The sequence below is a fragment of the Pipra filicauda genome, unplaced genomic scaffold, assembly GCF_003945595.2.
Source record: "Pipra filicauda isolate LSUMZ 115617 unplaced genomic scaffold, ASM394559v2 scaffold438_size560415_pilon, whole genome shotgun sequence".
Lineage (NCBI taxonomy): Eukaryota > Metazoa > Chordata > Aves > Passeriformes > Pipridae > Pipra > Pipra filicauda.
The window spans coordinates 407,241-428,666 of NW_024104574.1; the positions used below are offsets into that span (position 1 = coordinate 407,241).

Below are 21,426 nucleotides of genomic sequence, written 5' to 3' on the forward strand. Positions count from 1 at the left end.
TTGGGTTTTTGCTGTTGTTTTTTTTTCTTCCTTTAAGTGGAGCGTTTCTCTATGTTGTTCTGTAATTGCTTCAGGTGGAAAATCATTTCCCACCTCGCAGCAAAAGTATGCCTGGCAAAGCAATAAGTGTTTTTGGAACAGCACTTCATAGGGTTGATTTTCAGCCAAAGTCAAGTCCCTCTGGGAGCAGTTACAAGTGGTGATATTTTTTAGCAGGCTTGAAGCTACTCTGACTTTGGGGGCTGAGGAAACCTCTTGCTATCTGCAGGAGCTGCATAAGTGACATCATCACATGTCACTTTTTCTTCCACCTGGACATGGTTAAGGTGGGCCCTTGAAGCTCTCATACTCAAGCTGGAGCAGAAAAGAGGCCGTGCTGCCATAGTAAAGCAAAAGGCCTACTATAAAGAACATATGAATTACTGAAATACAGGAACTGTTTGAATACTTCTGTGACCCATTCTTCAGACCTAGAACTCCCTTTTATTTTTGATTTATATCATCAATATTCTTTGAAGACATAATCATTGGGACATTGATGAAGGAATTTCAAATTAGTATCAGAAGGGACTAAAAAGTATTTTAGCAAAGCACATATTGATGGAAGTCTGGTAATTGTATTCTTTTGGAAAAAAAATAAATTAAAATATCTATCAACCACAGTGCCTTTATCTGGAGGAATAACACTGGCTACAAAATATAGATGTCAGAATCTATTGGCCAATCAGATGCAATCATTATGAGTTAAGATATGTAGTAGTAGATCACAACCTGTATTGTTCATGACCAGTCTTTGAGAAGGATCCCAACTGTAGCCACACAGACACAGTATTTTAAAATCTAAATAAATTACTATATTTTTCATATATTCTGAAGAAAAGCCTCTCAACTGGTGTGAACAAGTTAGAATATTAAGGCTATCCTCTATTTTTTTTTTTAATTAGGGACCCATATATTCATTGAACAGTTTAACTTCTCATCTGTCTTTTTTTTTTTTTTAATCTTGTACCAGGTGTTTAAGAAGTGGGCAGTAGTGGTATTTCGGTAACCTGCTTTCAACATTATTTGCATACCTTTGTGCTTTTCCATGGTGATCAATGCTCAACCATAGTGGAATTTCAGTCAGTAAATTTTATGGGGAACTGCTAAAGGAATTTTTTTTAATTAGTCTGTTCTAGGAATTTAATGTCCCTTTATAAATATTTATATTTTAAATATGTCTTCATTTAATTGAAAAGGTTCTTCACACTATTTTCAGATAACCGCAGCTAGTAGGCATAATGACACATCAACACTCTGACCTTTTAGCTTCTCTGTTTCTTTTAGTTCATCCATATTTTTTTGTCCATGTATATTATATTTTAGTTGATATATGATTTTTCTCCTTAGTCTGTTGGAACAGACAGTGTTCCATACAAACACCTTAATAAACTACAAAGGAATAAAATATGCTATTGCATACTAGCAGCTGTCATATGGACTGTCTTGAATATTATAATAAGTAAGCACTGCTACTAGAAATCCACATTGAAATAATGTTTGATTTGCCCAGAACTTTCTGGCACACAAATACAAAGCATTTAATAATGTATTCTGTTTTGTGCAATGAAAGAGTATTTGGTTTGTGCTCTGTAATTTGGAATCTCTATGAAAATATCTCAAATTCATGGATAAAACTGAGTGAGTTGAATATACGTCCATGGCACTACAGCGTGAAATAGATGACAAACATGCCTGAGTGAAGCCAATACAGTGGGTCAGAAAGGAACTTGCAAGAAATTACGGTGGAGGACACTGTAGATATTGAAATATCCCCTGATACAACCCTGACAGATCATCTTTCTCTGTCTACTACAGAGAGGCTATTTAAGACACGGAATATTTTAATACAAGTGTTACTAGCTTATTCAAACCAGAATCAAGGAATATTTTACATTTCCTCTCACAAAAAGTATTGAACAAAGATCTTTAGAATTGGTTAGTGTGTGCAAATCATTCATATTTCTAAGTAATCTTGCTGATTTATTTATTTTCATTTTTTCATTGTATTTTTTTATTCCTTTCATTATATCAAGAAATCTCATTTTGCAAATAAACTCCCTGTAGCTGTTGAGTCTGCTGCTTGCTAAAAGCGAGTTCTGTGTAACATGAATTAATAACACATCAGTAACCTACAGTGATTAATTCAACGTAATGTAAATCACACTAACAACTTTTTGCTGCAGCTCAAAGGTGATCAGCAAGATGCTACAGCTGAAAAATACTGTCTTTTAAGTTTTTGCTGAATAGGTTTTTTTATTTTTTTGAAATTCTGGTGGTTGTTATGTACTCCTAGAATACTTCTGGAAATGGATTGTTCTTTTTGTTCTCAGTCACTTCTGAAATAAAACTTGTTTTGCTAGTAGTGCATGTGAGTCCATATATGGCAATATTAAAAGTATTAATTAAACTCAGCCTTAGACTGAAACTTAGTAATGTGTATGATTTTGCTTTCCCAGCTTATACAAGTCTTTGTCTGAAGGAACGAGCCTGAAGAATCAGCCTACCTGTGCTTTCAGTACTTCTGAAGCTGGACTGCACGGCAGGGAGGATGTTGTGACCCTAACTTATCACCAGATTGAAGATCTGGCAGCTCAGCTGCAGCAAACGCGGTCAGAGCAAAAGGACACAGAGATGAAGCTCCAGAAAACCCTGGAAGCTTTGCGGGAGGCCAATGAAAAAGTTCAAAAGTAAGTCACTTGCATTCCAACAAAAATTGAAATTGAAAACCAAATGAAATGTTATTTCTTTTAGTATTTTATTTATAACTGAAAGTGTGGCAGAACTTAGAAAACATTCTTTAAAATTATTCCTTCTTTGTCAGCTCATTACCTACTCAATGTGAAGCTGATCATTTTAGCAGTTTTGCATTATTAGGCAAGTCAGTGTGCCTCTCTGTACTGTTATGGAAATTGTTTTCTGCATGTGCAAGGCACAAAGTCTTTCCATCTCCTATGGATGGTTTTCACTGTCTTTTTGCCCTGTGGCAATCCTATGGCAACAGAGTATTTGCCTTTATAATTGCACAGTAGAATATTAAGGTTCTCATTATTTTGTCTGTTACACATCTATCAGGTTTCGTGCTGTAGTAAGGGCCGATGAGGTGGTTTAGAGGTGGTTCAAAATCTCACTGAGAGCCACAGGAAATCTCTGAGTTAGTGAACTCTCTTTCCCACTATAAGATTCCCTGTTAAAAGTTTACTGAACTCCAAAACCTGAAGTTCATGTCTACTGAAGTACTTTTTGTCACATTTGTTATTACGAGCACATAAGCCTTTCAAAGACTCAGTGCTGGGACATGGGCAAATGTGTAGGCAGAGCCTCTTGCCAGTCTGGCACTTCTCATCTCTGCTTTACATTCGGCAGCTGCAAAACACCCCTCTCTTACTCTTCCAAAGTGGTTGATGCTGAATTGATGCAAATTGTCCTGTCTATATTTATCTTCAACTTTAATGTCTGCAACATATTTACAGAGTACCCAGAAATTGGTTTTTAATATATTGCAAGGACTTAACAAGAGTTTTTCCTATTTTAAAAAAATTCGTGCTGAGTTCTATTTAAAAAAAAAAGTATTCCTATATTTTTCATATATTTGTAACTGCATAAAATATAGTTAAGATAGTTACATGTGAAAATGTATATTTTCAATCACCTCTTTAAAACTTCCAGTGGCAGTTTAATAATCATTCAGGTCTTTATTCTGAGCACTTAGATATATTTGAGACTTCAACAGGTGTGAGCTTGATAAAAATAAACCTATGAAAAATAATTTAAAGCATGGTAAAGAGAATATTGATTGAACCTTTCTGTACCTTGTTTTAAGTTGTTACATGTAATTTTATTTTTAAACATTTACTAGCCTCAGATATTTAGATGGAGGTTGGGTTTTCATTACCTTTTTTTTTTTTTTTAGTGAAACAGTGAAACAGTCTTGTTTAATCCTGTGTACCCAGGGTGGCTAGAGTAGAAGTGCAGCCACAAACTGAATTAAAGTAGTGGTGATGCACTTCTATAGTGAAAAGTATTTATGTAATTTAACAGGCTAAACTACTTGGGAAAATTTTGGTTAGTTTTCATCATTGCTAAGATCAGACAACTGAGCCTATAGCAAAATTAAACAATTGGTTGAAGTCTTTTGATGACAATAGCATGCCCTTTTTGCCAAGAAACTGTGGAAATGCTCTGTGCGTCTTCCCAGCACCCAGAGTCATCCACCCCCATCTTATAATTCAACCTGCAAACAGATTAAGCAGCTGAGTTTGTGGAAAGTGTGTTTACTTTGAGCTAAGAACCCTTGTGTGACACTATAGAGATTCCTCTGACACCTCTGGGAGAGCTACACAGACAGTTCGTACTCATCAGCAGGGAAACCGGGCTGAGAATTCCCAATTTCTTTGTAACCAAAACTGCTTCATACAAATCACTGTTTGGCAATTAGGCAGGAACTCATTTGTTAGCTTAGCATTTTATTTCAGAAATGTAGGATGTTCTACATTTCAAAAAGGAACTGACAATTTATAAACCTGCCAATGGGTAGAATTGGTATTAATTACAGCAGTATTAATTATTAGCACTGCCTTACAAGGATGTTTAATGTAGTTTAAAATGTGACACTACAATTCATAGTCTAAAGAGAGTTCTGAAATATCTGTTTTCTTGACTTCTTTTAAATGCGCAACTAAAATTGAATTCTGACATATGAGGGAAGTAGTTTTATCAGTTATATAAACTAGTTTCTCAATATTATTCAGTAAAATAGCAACAGTTAAAAATCAGGAGAGGAAAATAATTATGACCTTCATTAAGGAAGCATGTAATTGGAATAATTAAAATAATGCTGAAAAAAGATGTACTTTGTATCTTCATACAATGTAATTCACTGCTGTTCACTATACCTTTGCTAATCTGTTCTCTGGCAACACTAAAATATTTTTTAATGTTCTTAAAAAATTCACCGTTTGCATTCAGCATGATATGTAGAGCTTGAAACAGAGATGTAATTTCTCCATGGCGTTGCCTTCATGTCAGCCATTTGTGTATCCCCTGACAATTGTTGCTTTCTAAATGTGAGATCCAAGTCAGAATAGTGGTCCTGTGTTTTCTGTCAGGACAAAAGGCATCTAAAAAATTTCTGGATCCTGTCCCACGTGGAACAGCAGCTGTGAACCAGAAGGGGGATATATTGGAATCTGCTTATAGTGAACTTGGACATAGTAAAAATCTGTTTATACTGAAGTAGGGTGAACATCTCACATTGGCTCACAGCAGTGTGAGATATAAATTGAGACTGTGTGCTCTTGCTGTGAAGATAATTCACTGTCCTAACAGGGGTGATAGTGTGAGACAGAAAGTGTTGATGCTCAGAAAGTGACCACGCAGATTTAGCTGCATTTGTTTGAATCTATTTTGATTTTGAAACATTATCAAGATACACATTAGACTTAAAAGAGCGCTATTTAGTTTATAAAGCAAGTACGTATCTTAACTACGGTCTATGTAAATAAGTGCACACGTAACACAGTACATATTTATTCAATAGAAAATTATGATGATCTGCATGATAATATTTTTAACCAATACTCTGTAGAATGACTATTAGTATAATTTTCTATATTTAATTAATGTTTCTAATTCATGGTTACAAACAAAGATTTAGGACAGCAGCACAGAATTCTCCAGGAGTGTTGGTATAGTGCAAGTTTGTCCTGCCTGAAAAACCAGGAGCCAGCTGGTGCAGCCACAGCAGGGAAATGGGGCTGACCTGGAGAAGGTGGCTGGGAGAGCCTCTGAATTAATTAATACCTCTGCCAGCAGAGGAAGCAAAGCGTTTTAAAACTGTCCTTCCGGCTGGAACCTCTGGGATTGTGGAGTGGCTGCTGATGTCAGTGAGATCAGAGAAGGTTATAATGTAATACCAAATCAATATTAGCCAATTATCAGTAAAGGTTGAGGCCACTTTTGATGTGGTTTTTCCAGGAAACGTTCTATTTTTCTGCAACAGCTTTGTTACTGGAGTGAATTTTAATGCAATTTGTCTATTGAGGGCTTCTATTTTTTTGTCATAATTTAATGATTCTGGCTCAGTAAAGCACGACTCTGCATGTGAGCACAGATGCACGCGCACATTCGTATAGCTGTGTAAGATGGCAGAGGAGGGTGAGTGGGTAGAATTTCTGTGTAATCCTCTAAAAATAAACAAAATCCACAAAGTAACAGTGCAGTGCTAAAATATACAGGTATGAAAATAAGCATAAATGGTGAGAGGCATGCTGCTTGTGTATTTTGTCAAGGTAGCTCTGATTCTGAATAAAGCAAATATGAAAGTGATGTAAACTAGAAGTTATTGCTTCACTTGTCCTTAACTGATATTAAAGATATCTTTTGATTTTTTTTTTTCTAAAGGGGAAGTCAGGAAAGTTACAGATTTGGATAAAGGAAAACTAAGTGGTCTACTGAATAAACAGTTTTATCAAAGGAAATTATTATCTGTCATAAATGCAATTCTAGATTTAATAACATTTGCTTTACTCCTTATGCTTTGATTTTTTGACCATCTAACTTTTACTGTGACTAGAACACACCCTTCTTTTTTTCTTTTTTTTTAGTCCTGAATTTCCCTCTAGCATTTCTGAACATACTTTCTCTGCTTTTGTTGTTGTTCACTTAGTTTCTTAGCTGATGCTGATAATTAAGTTGATCGATGACAAAACAGAAGCAAACAGTTCTTATAAGCAGTTGACACAGTTGAAAAGAATGCAAAAAAAATTGAAGGAAATAAGAAGCAAGCATTTATTAAGTAGCTAGTGTCCCCCTCTTCTGCAAGTCAAACTAATCTGCCTTCCAAGTACGGGAGTTGTGTATGTTTCACATCAACATCCAGGACGTTCCTCAGTGCTGGCTGGAGGGTCTAATCTTTCCCAGAATGATCTGAGCAGTGCAGTTCAAGAACAAGAATGAATATTTGAATAATCACACCACAATGTGAGATGACCCTTCGACAGGGGACTGACCAGATACACATATGGATTTTGGGAAGAAGCTCTGATGCTTTTTTTTAACACAGCTGTGAGAAGAATGTGGCTAAGACCCAGTAGTCTTTCTGGAGTATAGCTGGTAAAGGAAACCATGAGGGGAAGAGAATTTAACACATGGGTGTAAGAGAGTCCGCTTCATTGATGCGATCTGAGGGGAATGTCTAATGACTGGAAGAATCAAACTTGGCAATGAAAACACAAAGCTCTTTTCATCAATTCAAACGCAGACTCTAAAGCTGCAGATGGTTACCTCCAGCCTTGCCTATTCAGTGAGGGGTTGTATAAAATGGCACTTTGGTGAATACTAATAGATCAAAATAAAGATTTAATAACATAAAGATGTGGTGTTCATTTTTAAATGAGGATACAGGTCAGTGTCTCAGAAAAGAGTGAAATAAGTATCTTTATGTGTGGGTCTAAAGTCTCTAGAGATTTTTAACTGCAAACATGATATCTTTAGTGTTCAGATTGTATTCAGTACAGGACAGCTATGCAGGGAAAAGGCTAAAAGCAAGATTTCTGAATTATACTAACTGAGCCTTTTTGCAACATGCAAATGTTGTTAACTAGTTATCTCCCTTTTAAAATCATACCTACATATATTTAGTTGACGTATACATTGTAGCTTGTTTGCGTTCAGTCTCTTGTTGTAGAAAAGAATGGAAGCTAGTTAATTAGAAATTGCAGGCAGAAGCACTGAACAAAAGAAACAAGTTGTACATTCACTGAGACTTAAAGCTGTTTGTTTTGAAGGAACCGCCAAATGTTAAGAGAACTCAGTTTAAATTTGAGAGAGCTTTCTTTTATTTTCTCCTTTCAAAACAATAAATACTATTTGATTTCTTACTTTATTAAGATTTTATATTTAGATGTTGAGACTTTCCTATTTTTTTACTTACAGAACTGTATTCCAGTAAATGTCAGATCAAAACATTAAATACTGAATTCTAGGAGTACAACATGATAGAAATTAATAATTTTACTAATTTATGTCAGTAAATAATTTGGCACATGTCAAAAGTGATTTTGATTTTAGTGAAAACCACTGTCCTGCTTGCTGCTGTGAAATTCTGCTGAGTCTGAATAGTTGGTTATCTTTTAATATCATATGGGGAATAATTTAACTGGTGCTGGCCTTTTGAAATGTAAAGTAAGTTCTTGCTGAAGAATGTAGATATAGAGCTAGTTTCTTGGTTGCAGCACACTGACTTTGCTCTGTCACACTACGTTGCATTCATTTGTCCAAGGATATGGCCTGTAGTTTACTGAGAAACAGATGCTGGTGGGTACATTCAAAAGACAAGCAAGTGATGGCAAGGTGCTAAGAATCTGTTACTTGCTACAGCAGTCCACAGAAGTCAATGGTTATCAGAGTTCATATGGAAGGAAATGGGGAGCCAAGGAAGACAACTTTTGTAACAGTCTAAGATACTAAGCAAATTAGCAATGGTTCTGGACTTTAAAATTGGATCAAAACTCATTAAAGGAGATTCAACATGGAAAAAACTGCCTGATGAGGACTGATGTGTTGGCTGCCTCATACAATGATTAAAAGCAGATTATAAGCTCCATGGGGCCCATAAGAGATACACAGTCTCCACAGGCAGGGTTTTATGGTGTTTAGGAAACCCACACTAGCCAGATGGAAGATTCCCAGACACGCAAAACTACCACATACCCTGAAGAATTCTGCAGAGCTGATGCAAATTTATTTGGCATGCAAGACATGAATAGGAACATGGGAAAGTCCAAAATACAAAATTTAGTAACCATCGCTTCATATCATATATGAAAATGTTACCATTAATTAGAGTAGCAGTAACAGACACTGTGAATGTACTGGATTTAGAGGCAATAGGCTGGAAGTAGTCTGCTTTAGTCAGTGACGAATTAAGACTGACTGAAATGTGTGAAAAAAGTCATATGTGATCTAACTGAAAGCAATATGTAGTAGGGTCAGAATTTATTTAAATACTTAGAATTCTGCACTAATGCTAGTGATTCCTCTCAGAAAAGTTCCCCTCAGACTGCACTAATACGCATGGTGAAATGATGAATTAGTCTTGTAGAGATACCTGTTTGTTGTAATAAAAGAATTGTATAAGCCAGTAAGGTTATGTTCAACCTTAGAGAAATTCAGCATATAGATAGAAATCAATTTTCTGGGTCTGGAGGAAGTAAAATATTGAACTAGTATTTGAATCTAAGGTGAGCTGAACAAATTCAGTCATCATTGGCATATTCTCTGGACTGTTGAAGTTATACTGCATTTCTGTATCACTGGGCAGATATTGTTTCCCTTGGTAAGGCTAACGTATTATTCATGCAGTACAAAAGGAAATATATAACTTTTGGAAAGCTGTAATGAAATGTACTTTCTGCATTGAATTATATTACTTTTATTGAATGACACTTCACTTCCACTTCTTGAATTGCATACTTCATGTTACAGTCCAGGTCAAATTTGCAGGCTGTGATGGAGGGAATGCCTGATAACTCAGTACCACTAATACTGATAACTTCCCAACCCAAAGGAGACAGGACTTGCATCAGCATAAGCAGAAAACTTCCAACTGAAAAAGTTATAAAGCAACTGTCTTTTTTGTATTTTCTACCTGGTTTCCTTGAAGAACCAAATGGAGAAGCACGTGCCGAGTCAGAGTAATGCACATTGGTTTCACTGAGATTCATACAGAGCAGTGTGAACTCAGATATTTCTTTCAAAAGCTGGCTTGGCATGTGCCCCTGCCCCAGCCCTACTTTTCTAAGTTTTTTGAGAGCAGGGATTCTCCTCCAGGCTGTGACAGAATGGATCTTAATTTCCTTCTCCATCTGTGGAGATCCTGGTTCAGATCTCCTGTACCTCAGAGGGGTGTTACAGCCACACAGGTTTGATCTGGATCCTCTCCATTCCTTACCTTGAAGTAGTACCACACAGCAGAAAATAGTGCCAGTGTCTTAGATCAGAGAGGAGCAAGTAGGCTACTCACCTCTGAGAAGCAAGACTTAGCTTTAGGGTTTTTTCTCAGTTTTATCCAGTGCCTCTTGAATATAAATACAGAGCTAGTATCGGAACATCCATCTCCCATTTTCCAAGTGGGCATCCTTGATCACCACCCGTAGAATCACATCTTCGGGTCTAATAGCATTTCATATGGTTTTTTTGTAGAAATTCATGGCATTAGAAAGAAAAGTACAAAAGTCTCTTCAGCCTTGGAGTGTACTGCTCTCCTGAGAAGTGGCAGATGTGGGTTAAAACCAAGTTTTCCTTAGCTTGGCTGAATACCATATCTGATAGTATTATTTTTTATAATTGTTTTGAAAAGGAGGACTGGTAGCACTGCTATTATCTTTTCACCTTAAAAAACACTAGTGGCCTCGCGTTAATTTTAGAGAAGGTATCTTGAGCCTTCTGGCAGCTTAAAACAGCTTAAAACAGGATACTTAAAACAATGGAATGAGATTTAAAAAAAAAAAAAAAGAAAAGAAAAAAGAAAGAAGGAAAACAGCCCTATTTGACTAGTTTAGACCACCTCTCTCCTTAAACTACTTGTTGCAAATCCCATCCTATTGTGCTATAGTACTCTCTGTGCAGTCTGGAGGAGGAGTGTGTCAGTCCAGAGCACATGTGGAGCTGCAGATCCTGTTCACTATACCAGAGCCCTGAAAGATGACCTTGGTGATGTTCAGAATTGCTGCAGCTGAGCCCCTTCGTAGTATGAATAATTCACAGTATCTTTTGACATCTTCTTTTCATTTGAAGATGGCCCTTAATAACACAGGTTGCAGTATCACTACCGAAAGTCTCATACAGTTATAATGTGGGATATTGCCAGAGGAGATTATGGCATATCCTTCTCATGGATATTTTGGGTGTCATAAATTATAATGAGACCTGTAGTATCCAACAGTTTATGATCAATGCCAGGATTATGTTCAGTGGTGCACTTAACAGAATTAAAACAAGAAATCCCAACTAAAGGGAATGTCAAGTATGCCTTTTGTGCATTCCTTGCACAGCCAAGATATCCATTGGCTGCAGGGAGTTTCACATGGATGAAGAATGCAAAACTGCACATACAGTCTAAGTCGAGTATTTATTTTCTTTTTGTAGCTATGGTTTACTTTTACTTAACCTCTGTAAATTGGGGGTTGCAGTGCAGATATTGTTTTCTTAAAATGTGGGTAGTTACAACATAAACACAAATATTTATTGTCATTTGAATATTTATTATCTCAGCCTTTCATGAAAATAAAAGCAGTGCTGAAACTTTATTCTCTCAAACACTAAAATGTATTCTATGAAAGTCAAATGTTTTCAGAGTCAACATAATCACAGCATCCAGTTTTTGACCTGTGTGTTCATTTACAGTTTACTTATAGCCGCTTCACAGAGGTGGAAGTTTGTAGATTACAACATGGTTTTATTGATTTATCAGTAGCAAAATACACTAAGTATACTCAGTAAACTGGATCAGCTAGCTCTTGGCCTTGTATTGTATAATATCAGCTTGTTGTGGAATACTTCAGAACAAAATCAGAATGTTGGCATAGTTAACTTCAATGGTGTAAACCAAACTTGCAAAGACTAATATTTAGTAAGACCAATAACACAAACAAATTAGATTTTGAAGTTGTTTGCCTAATAGGAAGAAGCATACTGACACGGTATTTGTAAGCTTATAGTTAACCATTCTATGACAAATTATTAAATAACTTTGAACAGCAGATTGAGTGCTCCTTGAAGAACAGCAGGAAAACTTTTTCTCAGACTTGCTTTCTTTTTCCAAGACGATAAAACGAGTGTCACAGAAAATACTCATTTACTTTAATATTTTATATCCAAATAAAATAAGTCCATGGCATTTACATTGCCGTTACTAAATAGTATTTGGTTTGTTTGCAAGAGTCATTTATTTGTGGCTTGGCTGAAGGAATAAAAATAAATTTGCGGTTCTTTCTGTTAATACTCATACTGTTTCTTAACATATGCAAAACATTGAATACTGTAAAAGTATGTGCAGAAGCTCAAAAAGAAAGCCCAGACTTTCTGAAGCTTCTGAATTACGTATAACATTTCAGAGAATTGCTGGGTCAGTTCTTTACAACAACAAATAGAAATAACTGACTAGGCCAGTCAGGTATTTAATTTTAAGCAAACTTGAAATCATTCAAATTTTTCCAGTGCTTAAAATTAAGTATACCTTTGCTAAAGCAGGGGCTAGTTGTCTGAGGAAAAAATTGCAGTTCATGTTTCTAATCTAACACTGAGTCATTAATTAATAGTTAGATTTTTCTATAAAGTTAATTTTTTAAGAAGATTTTGTAGAAGTGCAGCATCAACTCTCTTTATGAGAGCTAACAACAGCTTTAACCTCATCGTTGCCACTGCTGTTTTATTGGCAAGTTGCTGTCACGTGGGTATAAGGATATAGATCTAAACACTAAGCTGTAGGAAGGCATAAATCTTTGTGACCAAATTTTATCATTTCAGCTTCAGATCATGGAATTCTTGCCCATAGAAGGTATCAGAATCCAGCCTTTGAATGAAAGACACTGCAGGTATTGGAGATGTGTATAACAAAATTGTTTTATTTAGCACTTTATTCTGTGGCTCATAATATATCCATTTCTATCACCTCAGTCTTTGATAAAATAATCATAAATTACTTGAGGGATGTAACAGATGCACATCAGATAAAAGGCATATCTAAGTCATGCACTCAAAAGACATTTCACTTTTTACTCTTACACTTTCACATAGAGATTTTACTCTATGCTTTTGAAGAATTTTTTGAGTCTTTATGTAAAGCCATGTTTTTATGTTTTCATCAACAGAAATTAAAAGGTTTTTCTCCTAAAATCAGTCTAATTCATGTCACCACCTGGCAGAATTGCCACCAAGGCCTGAGTATGCAAGCTCACCAGTTCAGAAGAATTAAAGCTGTCCTCAAAAATATTTGAAGGTCCACTTCTCTCCTGAGTCAGTCTTGGTTGGGAATTCACTCACCTCCCAGGAGCAGGAGAAGCTCATTTCCAGTTGGATGGCAGCATCATGGAGCAAAATAGGTCCAGAAGGCCAGTGAAAAAAAAACTCATGTGAATTGTGTTGCTAGAATGGTGCAGAAGACGATTGGAGACAGTCTGTCCAGCAGCTACTGGAGAGAGGTTACTGAAGCTTAGAAGTGGAAAGGCTTTTTTTACCCTAATGGCCTTAAATGGCTGATAATACATTAAAAAGCCCATTAAGTGTTTTAAGGAGCACCACAAATGTGTAGAAGAAAATTTGGTCTGTGGTGTTAAGTCTCAACTGATATTTTAGAAACCCTTTTTTTTTGTGTAAATGTGCAGTTAGGCATCTTTTCTGTTTTTATCACTGCATAAGGGCCTGTTGCACCATCACCATAATAGACAAGCTTCATGCTGATGACATCTATCTGTAGTATATTGCAAACACTAAGAGGAGGAGAGGATATTTTGTCCATGGATTTTTGTTAGTTTTTGAGGGAAGACTGCTCTTATTTTTTCTAGAAATACTTTTCAGAAGTATGACGCAAGCGTGAGTTGCCCTCAAACCACTGGAGTGGTGGGGAATTCAGCTATCAGAGTCCATTATGAAGGACTTACCACAAGTAGGAACTTATTTAAATGCTTTGCTTTTACATCCAAACCCGTTTCCATTGTTACTTGTCCTCTCAGTGATATGGAAGTTGTTCCAGCTTGGGCAATATAACATTGATGATAAAATACATCAAACCTATGTAAAGTCTCTTATTTTCAGTGTGAAGTGTAGGGATTTGATAATGGTTTATAGGAAGGGATTTTCTCTCCACAAGCTCCAGATTGCTTTTGGTCATGAGGTGGAACCACCTCAGGAAGGTGGAACCTAATTGAGAGCTGCCCAGAGCTAGCAAGTCTGCATCAAGTTTGTAAAATATATGTGGAATCAAGAAAAAATCTCACGTTTTTGTTTATGATATGGAGTCTGCCAAAGCTGTGCTTTGATGGGATGTACTTGGGAAATAGCCTGAGTAGTTGTAGTAGTTTAACCCAACCAGCAGCCAAGCCCCACACGGCCACTTGCTCACTTCCCCACTAGTGTGATTGGAAGGGTAAAAGATAGAATACTCATGGGTTCAGATAAAGACGTGTTAATACAGAAAAGCAAAATCTGCACATGCAAGCAAAACAAAACAAGGAATTCATTCACCTGCAGGCAGCTGTTCAACCATGTCCAGGAGAGCAGGGCCCCATCACACAAATCAGTTACTTGGGATGACAAACAACATCACTGCGAATACCACCCCTTTCCTCCTTCTTCCCCCCACTTTATATACTGAGCATGATGTCATATGGTATGGAATATCCCTCTGCTCAGTCTGGGTCACCTGTCCCAGCTGTGTCTCCTCCCAGCTTCCCATGCACCCCCAGCCTCCTTGCCAGCGTGGCAGTATGAAAAGCAGAAAAGGCCTTGGCTCTGTGTAAGCACTGCTCAGCAATAACAAAAACATCTCTATGTTGTCAACCCTGTGTTCAGCACAAATCCAAAACACAGCCCCTTACCAGCCACTGTGAAGAAAATGAGCTTTACCCCAGCCAAAACCAGCACCGCAGTACATCAGTATTTGCAATTGTACAAACCCACTGTAAACCGGACTTGACCAGAACATATCCAAAAGAGGTGGGACTGCCTTGGAATAGGCAACTGAGAGGTTCAGACTTGGCCTTAATAGGAAGGCTTGTTTGAAACACGCAGAAAGGTGTAATGTGATGGTTTCAGAGTAGTGTTTCTAAAGTTTAGTCTCTTAATAACCCCATCCTCTGCAGATCTGTAAATGTATATTAATCTGCTCATCCTGCATCCTGAATCCTGTTGTTTTAAACATATTGAAATGCTGTTTGTTTTTGATAATCAATTTTTGCAATTGCTTTTAAATATTCCTGAAGATGGATTTAGAACAAACCAAATTCCTATATAAAGTAGGTCCTTTTTTCATATCCTGAAATACACCTCAGTTGGATATAGAATAAGAAAACTGGTGAACTGTTGCCAGTTGACATGGTTCAGAACACAGATTGAGAAGCTGAGAGAGAAGGGCTCTCTATCCAGCAATTTTAGGCTCTGATTCAGCAGAATACTATTTTATTATTATTATGTTGGTGCACATGAGGAACCCAGGTCAGATCAAGACTACCTATACATAAAATTAAATGTGTGGGACTTTTCAGTGTTCTTGGTTGATTGAGCTTCACCAATCATTTCACTTCTCTGTATGTTGTTTTGCCACATAATACACATAATGCAAAATAGACCTGATGTCTGCCTTTTAAAAGCTTTACTTAAAAGTTTGACCATCACTCCATGTTCTGAGCACTCAAAGCAAAGAGTATTTGCTTTTCTGAGATTGTATTGCTCTCGAGAAGGAGGTGAGATATAGTTCAGAGCCAAAATAAGCTTGCCTGTGATTCATGGCACTCTAATGATACCAAAAATCATTGCCAAAGGGCAGGACTAATGTTCTTAGGGAGTTGTTAGGAATTAATATTTTTCCCTCTTCAAATGAATAAATGCTATGGCAGAATACTTTCTGTGGGGAAGATATATTAGCATAAGGTAAAACTGCTAGTTTTTCCTAAGCAGATGACACAGACTTCCAGGAAGTATTTGGCAAGAAAATCCAAGAAACCCTTGCCTATTCATATCAGCACAAACTTCATGGAAATGTAAGGAGTCCACTGTAAGGAGTAGGCTTCAATGTCAAGATTTCTCCTAAAAAAGAGACCAGCTGTGATACCAAGTGTGTGGAAACAGTACTTATCAGTGCTAAAAGTAATTCAAGCTTATGCAAGGATGCATAGAAAAGGTTTTTCTAGCACAATTGCAAGTAGTAAATGTCGCATAAAATTGCCATATAAACTGTTGGATTCAAGCTGAAGTAGTTAGGGAAAATTCTGTGATCTGATTAAATAATCTGATGAATATCATTTGGCTTTAAATATGCCAATATATCCTCTCTTTCAGCTATTGTTAATTTTTTAACTTTAATATCAGCCACATGCTCAGATGTGAATGGTCCATCCAATAGTAGGAGCCTGGTTTGTGTGATAAGCATGTTGTAGATTTCAATGTACTGAAATGCAGTGTAGTTGTTTCAGGGTTCATTTTTCTTTCTCACAAGATCATTTATTTTTGGCAATCAGCACATGCTGTCCTGAGAAAGCATTTGAAAGCAAAGGAGTGATACCTTTCGCAAGGTGGCATTAAATCCAGCACAGAAGCAAAGTCCTGATTTTGCATTATCCTGTGTAACAACCTACATCAATGCAAAGTAGGGTGAAATGCTGTCAAAATAGACCAACTGTGTTTACTGCTCACTTTTCCTACTGTTAGTGATGGCACAAGGTGAATAGTATTGGTGAGCTAGCTCATAATCTTCCAAACAGAAGGTAGAGAACAAACAGTTTGACAAGATTAGTTATTGTGGACCACAGATAAAAGCTTAATATTTTAGCCAAGGCCTGTGTAAGCCAGGTTTATTTTGAAATATCGCTGCTGTCAGAAACCCAACTGGCTGTATTTGCTTCTAAGTTTAATCATATACAGAATTACTCTTTTGGGTTGAGAAGACGCTGAAAGGGATTTGGTAGGAATGTTTGTTTGATGACAGTGCTTTTCAGAGACAGAATGGTTTGCCCTGCCAAACTAAGGCCTACAAGTTTAATGGAAGATACTTTTTGGAGTGACATTACAAACAGTGTTGTGCAGGCAGGAATTGGTGGCAGTGCCTGTAGTGAGTCAGTTCAACCCTGTGTCAGTCTCTAAGACTTGTGTTTTAAGACCAGAAAGGATGATTAATACCAGTCAGTCCAGACACCTGACAGACAGAGGGCACCAAATTTTATTCATCAATGCCTGCATCAGGTTAAAAACCATCACTGAACTCCAGCGTGTCATTTAGAAAGACACCCAGTCTCTGATCCAAAGGATGCGAAGGGAACTTTGTTAAGAAGAGAGAGGCAGCCTGGTGCATCAGAACCACATGTATTCTTTATCACTATGACCATTTATGAAGGAATTGTTACATACTGGTACATCACCATTAAATGCAATGGACAACATTTTTTAGTGAGTTGATAAAAAGTTATAGTTCAAAAGGCAGGCTTTTGAGGTGACAAAAATAGTACCTGAATTGAGGAATAGGAATAATTCAAAATTCACTGAACCACCCAGAGGTAGGAGGGCAATGCCTGTGTAGCATGGTAGATAGGTCATACACTACAAGGTCATACCCTTAATTCCAGGCTTCCATCCAGTAAACACTTAAGTGTTTTGTTCAGTTGGAGCAGCCTCAAATTTTGAAACTGAGAACAAGACACCCCAGCACCCAGCATTAGCACAGTGCTACTCCCTTCAGAGGGAAGCAGCTGGGGTCCGGTTCCCTCATGCAGAAAATAGAGCTGAACCAGTTTCCTCCAGCCTCTTGAGTCAATGATCTTATCCAAATGACTGGTTTCTGAGCAAGACCAGCACCTCTATTCTCTATGTGATTTGTTTCCTTGAATTGACAGAAAACACCTGAAAACAAGTACTCCATTTAAGATTTTATGAAGTTTATCCAAGTGGAAAATTGGAAGAAGGGAAGGGAAGGGAAGGGAAAATTTTTGTTAGCAAAACACATTCTGCAAAAAGCCAGAAATCATGCAAGTAAGGCCATCTTGGTAGCCTGAGCCTAATCTTATCTACTGGAAAGATAACCGAGGGTTATAGTTTAGGTTTATAAGCCTTTATATAGCATTTCGAAATCCAGAATGGTTTTGTTTTTGTCGCTTAACTCATCCATTTGCAGGTAGAAACTATTGTTTTCAGCTAGTCTATGTATTGCTTTGCAGATAGGACACAGGCTACTTGAGGGATGCCCTTTTCTGTCAGCTGGGTATCCATTTTGTCTGTTTCTGGGGCATGATTATGTGGAAGATCACTCTGTGACTGTATAACTCTGTCATATTCAAAACTTGTGGATAACAGCCGCTGCTGTCCTTTGGGCTGAGTTCCTTTGGCCAGAGATGGAGCAGTGTGGAAGGATGTACCAATCTGTGTGGATTTACACAGTTGCAGAGTTTTTACTGATCCCAAACAACAGTTTAGAGCTAGACTTCTTCAGTAGAATATGTGGAAGAGGAGAGCAAGCCAAAAATGTGCATAAGAGTCAGCAGTAGAGATCAGTAGGTAACATCTGCACTTATATGTTCAGTTTCTGAGCTCCTGGAACAAACTTCTCTATCATTTAGGATTTTAAGTCTGGTTTATGAGAACTGATTGTAAAACCAAAATTGTTTTTACTCACTGGAGTAAAGTTTTGTAAGGCTTTGCTTAATATCAGAGCACATTGTCAAGCAATTCAGGAGCTCTGTAAGAACACTCCATACAACAACATATGCTCCATGCAGACATTGTCAGCTGTGTGCATAGGTGATAAGGGAACATAATTTGAAATAACTAGAAGAGGAGTTGAAAACGGTTGAGAATTTGTCTTGGTGAAGACACATCTACCAATGTTCCTATTTAAGTAGGATGAGGATCTTCTTAAAGCTTAGCAACACATTTAAAAGTACATGATTAAATCAGTAATATCATAGCAGCAAGCCCCTTTTATTTCTGTATTAGAACACAGATTCAACTGCTTAATTCTAAATTTGTATAGAGGAAGCATTAAGCCACAGAAATTCAAGACTTCACAGCATTGCGTCTCTTGCTAACTTAAAAACAATGATGGACCAGATGTCCCTTTCTTAGTTTCTGGGTTTTGTTTTATTTTATTTTTCCATTTCATAGAAGCACTAAGATGAGCATTACAGAAGTAGTTAGTGTAGATAAAGATTATTTCTAGCCCTCATCTTTGTGCTTCTCATGGATGCAAATTCCATCTATCCTGAAAGGCACAGGACTTTTTTACTTCGGATATGTGCAAATCAGTGTAAATAACACCAAAATTGTATCTATGCATCTGAATCCATGGTTTCTTTCCTGTATTTTATTTGTTACTTTGTACTCACAGTAATCATATAGAGAATGCTGAAGTAGCTTTTGTTAAGAGAGTTTATTTGTTAAGGGACAGATTTTCTAGAAGTATTGGAGTGACAAAAAATAATGGTCACCTACTGTGATTTTCCAAAATTTCTAAGCAAGAAATTGAAAACTGTGAGAATGGAGAGTGATCCCTTAAGAGGCTTTTATAAACATTCCTAAAGGTGAGTGTCTGTCCTTGCACATTTGGACCCTCAACACTGCAACAAAGTGGCCCACCCACCATATCATTCTTCTGTCTGATCTAAAATATAGCTCCTTCTTGAATTACTTGTTTGGTTGCTTCATGAGATGCAAATTCAGTGAGTGTCCTTGCTTACATCTCAGGAGAAAGTGTCCTATTGCACAATTTAATTTATACCGTGAGGACTCTTCACAAGCAAAAACACAAATTTGTTAATTCTTTGTCTTAGAATACAAACAAACACAGTCAGTACTGCTTTCAGTTAAGTAAAATGTGGTGAAATTATGGTGGCAGTTGTATCACAGTGGTACAAAGTAACAGAAGTTGCTTTCTTCAGGTCAGTCTTCCATATTTTGAATAAAACTCTGCAAACACTGAGACTAGTTCCCAGCACCTTCCATTCTTCTGTTTCGATATTTAAGTTATCTTTGATCTTGAGGTATGAGATTATTACTGCAGTTTTCCACAGATTAAAATGCTCAGTCTCCAGAGGGAGCTGCCTGCAGCATCCCACTGGGCTGGACACAAAGCCTTATCGACAAGGGGTGACTCTGCCACCCTCACCCCTTGCAGGTAGCACCTCATTGGCACAAACAGCCTTTTTAGCAGCCTTTTATTTCTCACAAAGAAAAATGTTGCTTAGTGTGAGTTGGGATGGCAGACTTGGGCTCTTGGTGAACAAGGAGTCCAGGATTATCATTCCAAAAAGCCCCCTGAGGCTTGTATCAAGAGTTATTAGCCACTCATTCAGCCCATGGCATTATTTTGTAGGCTTAACTGGGATTTCAGTGGTATATTGGGTCTTGTATCTGTGTAGGGGTAAATTTTGCCCTCTGTTACCTTATAAATAGCTGTTACAGTTTCTTTTTTATGTTATTCTTTAAATCTCTTTGAAAGGCACAGTATCTTAATCCACTGTTGCTTTTTTTCCCCTTCTAATAGAAAATAAATACATTTGAAAATCCACACATGACTGAAACAAAAGGCAAATAAGCCCTGCATGGTGTGTGTTTGGTGAGGAATACCTCATTTTGATGATTTCAGTCATCATTCATTTGAAAAGCAGAAGCTATGATTGTTAAGCCTCATTATTTTCAATGAAGCCTGACAGTTTCAAGGTTAAACAGAAGACAGCTACTTTCATCCCAGTGATATTTCTCTTCAAACATGGGCAGCTCTTCACTAACTTATTCTGCTCTGGTGTGTAGTGCCATTGCTTGGTCACAGAGTGGTGCACATCCAAACTCAATCATAGGACAGTTATCTAGGCAATGACGTGTGTCTCCCCAAAAGGAGCCTCAATTACTGAAGTCATATCCACCCTCCCTTGTATAAGCCACACAGTATTTCTTTTTAAGTATTTCTTTTTAACTGAACAGTGATCTAAATAAGCCATGATCTCAAATTTTACTATTTTTATGCTGTCTCCCAGAAAAAGTTTGCAGCCTAAACCTTCTGTTGGTCCAAACACTTTGAAATGTTTCTCCAGTGCTTTATGTCTCTGAAGCACATTAGATAGGGTGCTAGTGTGAGACCTACAGCAATAAAGTGTCCGAGAAAGCTGCCATGCTTCTGAATATACATGCTATTAAAAGAGAAGACTAATCTGCCATTACTTTCTGAACTTGCACATAGACTGACAACTAATTCAACAGGGAAATTTCCCAACAAGGGAAGGCTGAGGAAACTGTGACCTGTCAGTAACTGAGTTAAAACCCTTAGAACTCAGAAAACACTGATTCTGTGAGAAAACTTTCAGGAGAGAATAACTTGTGAAATCTCTGACTCTATACTTGCATGGACTGATTGCACTGAGTTATGGCTGTCTGGGTGCTGCTTCCATAAAGACAAAGAAGAGCAGTAAATGTATGTTACAAAACCAGGAAAAATGCATTAGTTGGTTAAGAAGGAAAAGCAACTATTGGAAAACTGAAGGGAGAGGAGTATGTAAGCAGTAGTTTTTCACCTGTGCTTTCACTTCCTTAGAGTCCCTGTAGAACAGCTAGAAGTAGCTGAACTTTCCACATACGTTTCCTGGTGTCTCATGATTACATTTGGGTGGTGAATGCTTAATCTCATTTCAG

The 21,426-nt window shown here is 37.2% G+C and overlaps 1 protein-coding gene across 3 annotated transcripts in view; it reads left to right on the forward strand.

The window, feature by feature from the left end:
* The window catches only part of MIPOL1 (mirror-image polydactyly 1), a 187,698-nt gene that overhangs the window by 159,372 nt on the left and 6,900 nt on the right, over positions 1–21,426 (forward strand). For all 3 annotated transcript variants that reach the window (XM_039385819.1, XM_039385820.1, XM_027726816.2), the window contains one exon: positions 2,499–2,729. In XM_039385819.1, the coding sequence (XP_039241753.1) occupies positions 2,499–2,729 (231 nt within the window). The remainder of the gene's footprint in view (positions 1–2,498; positions 2,730–21,426) is intronic.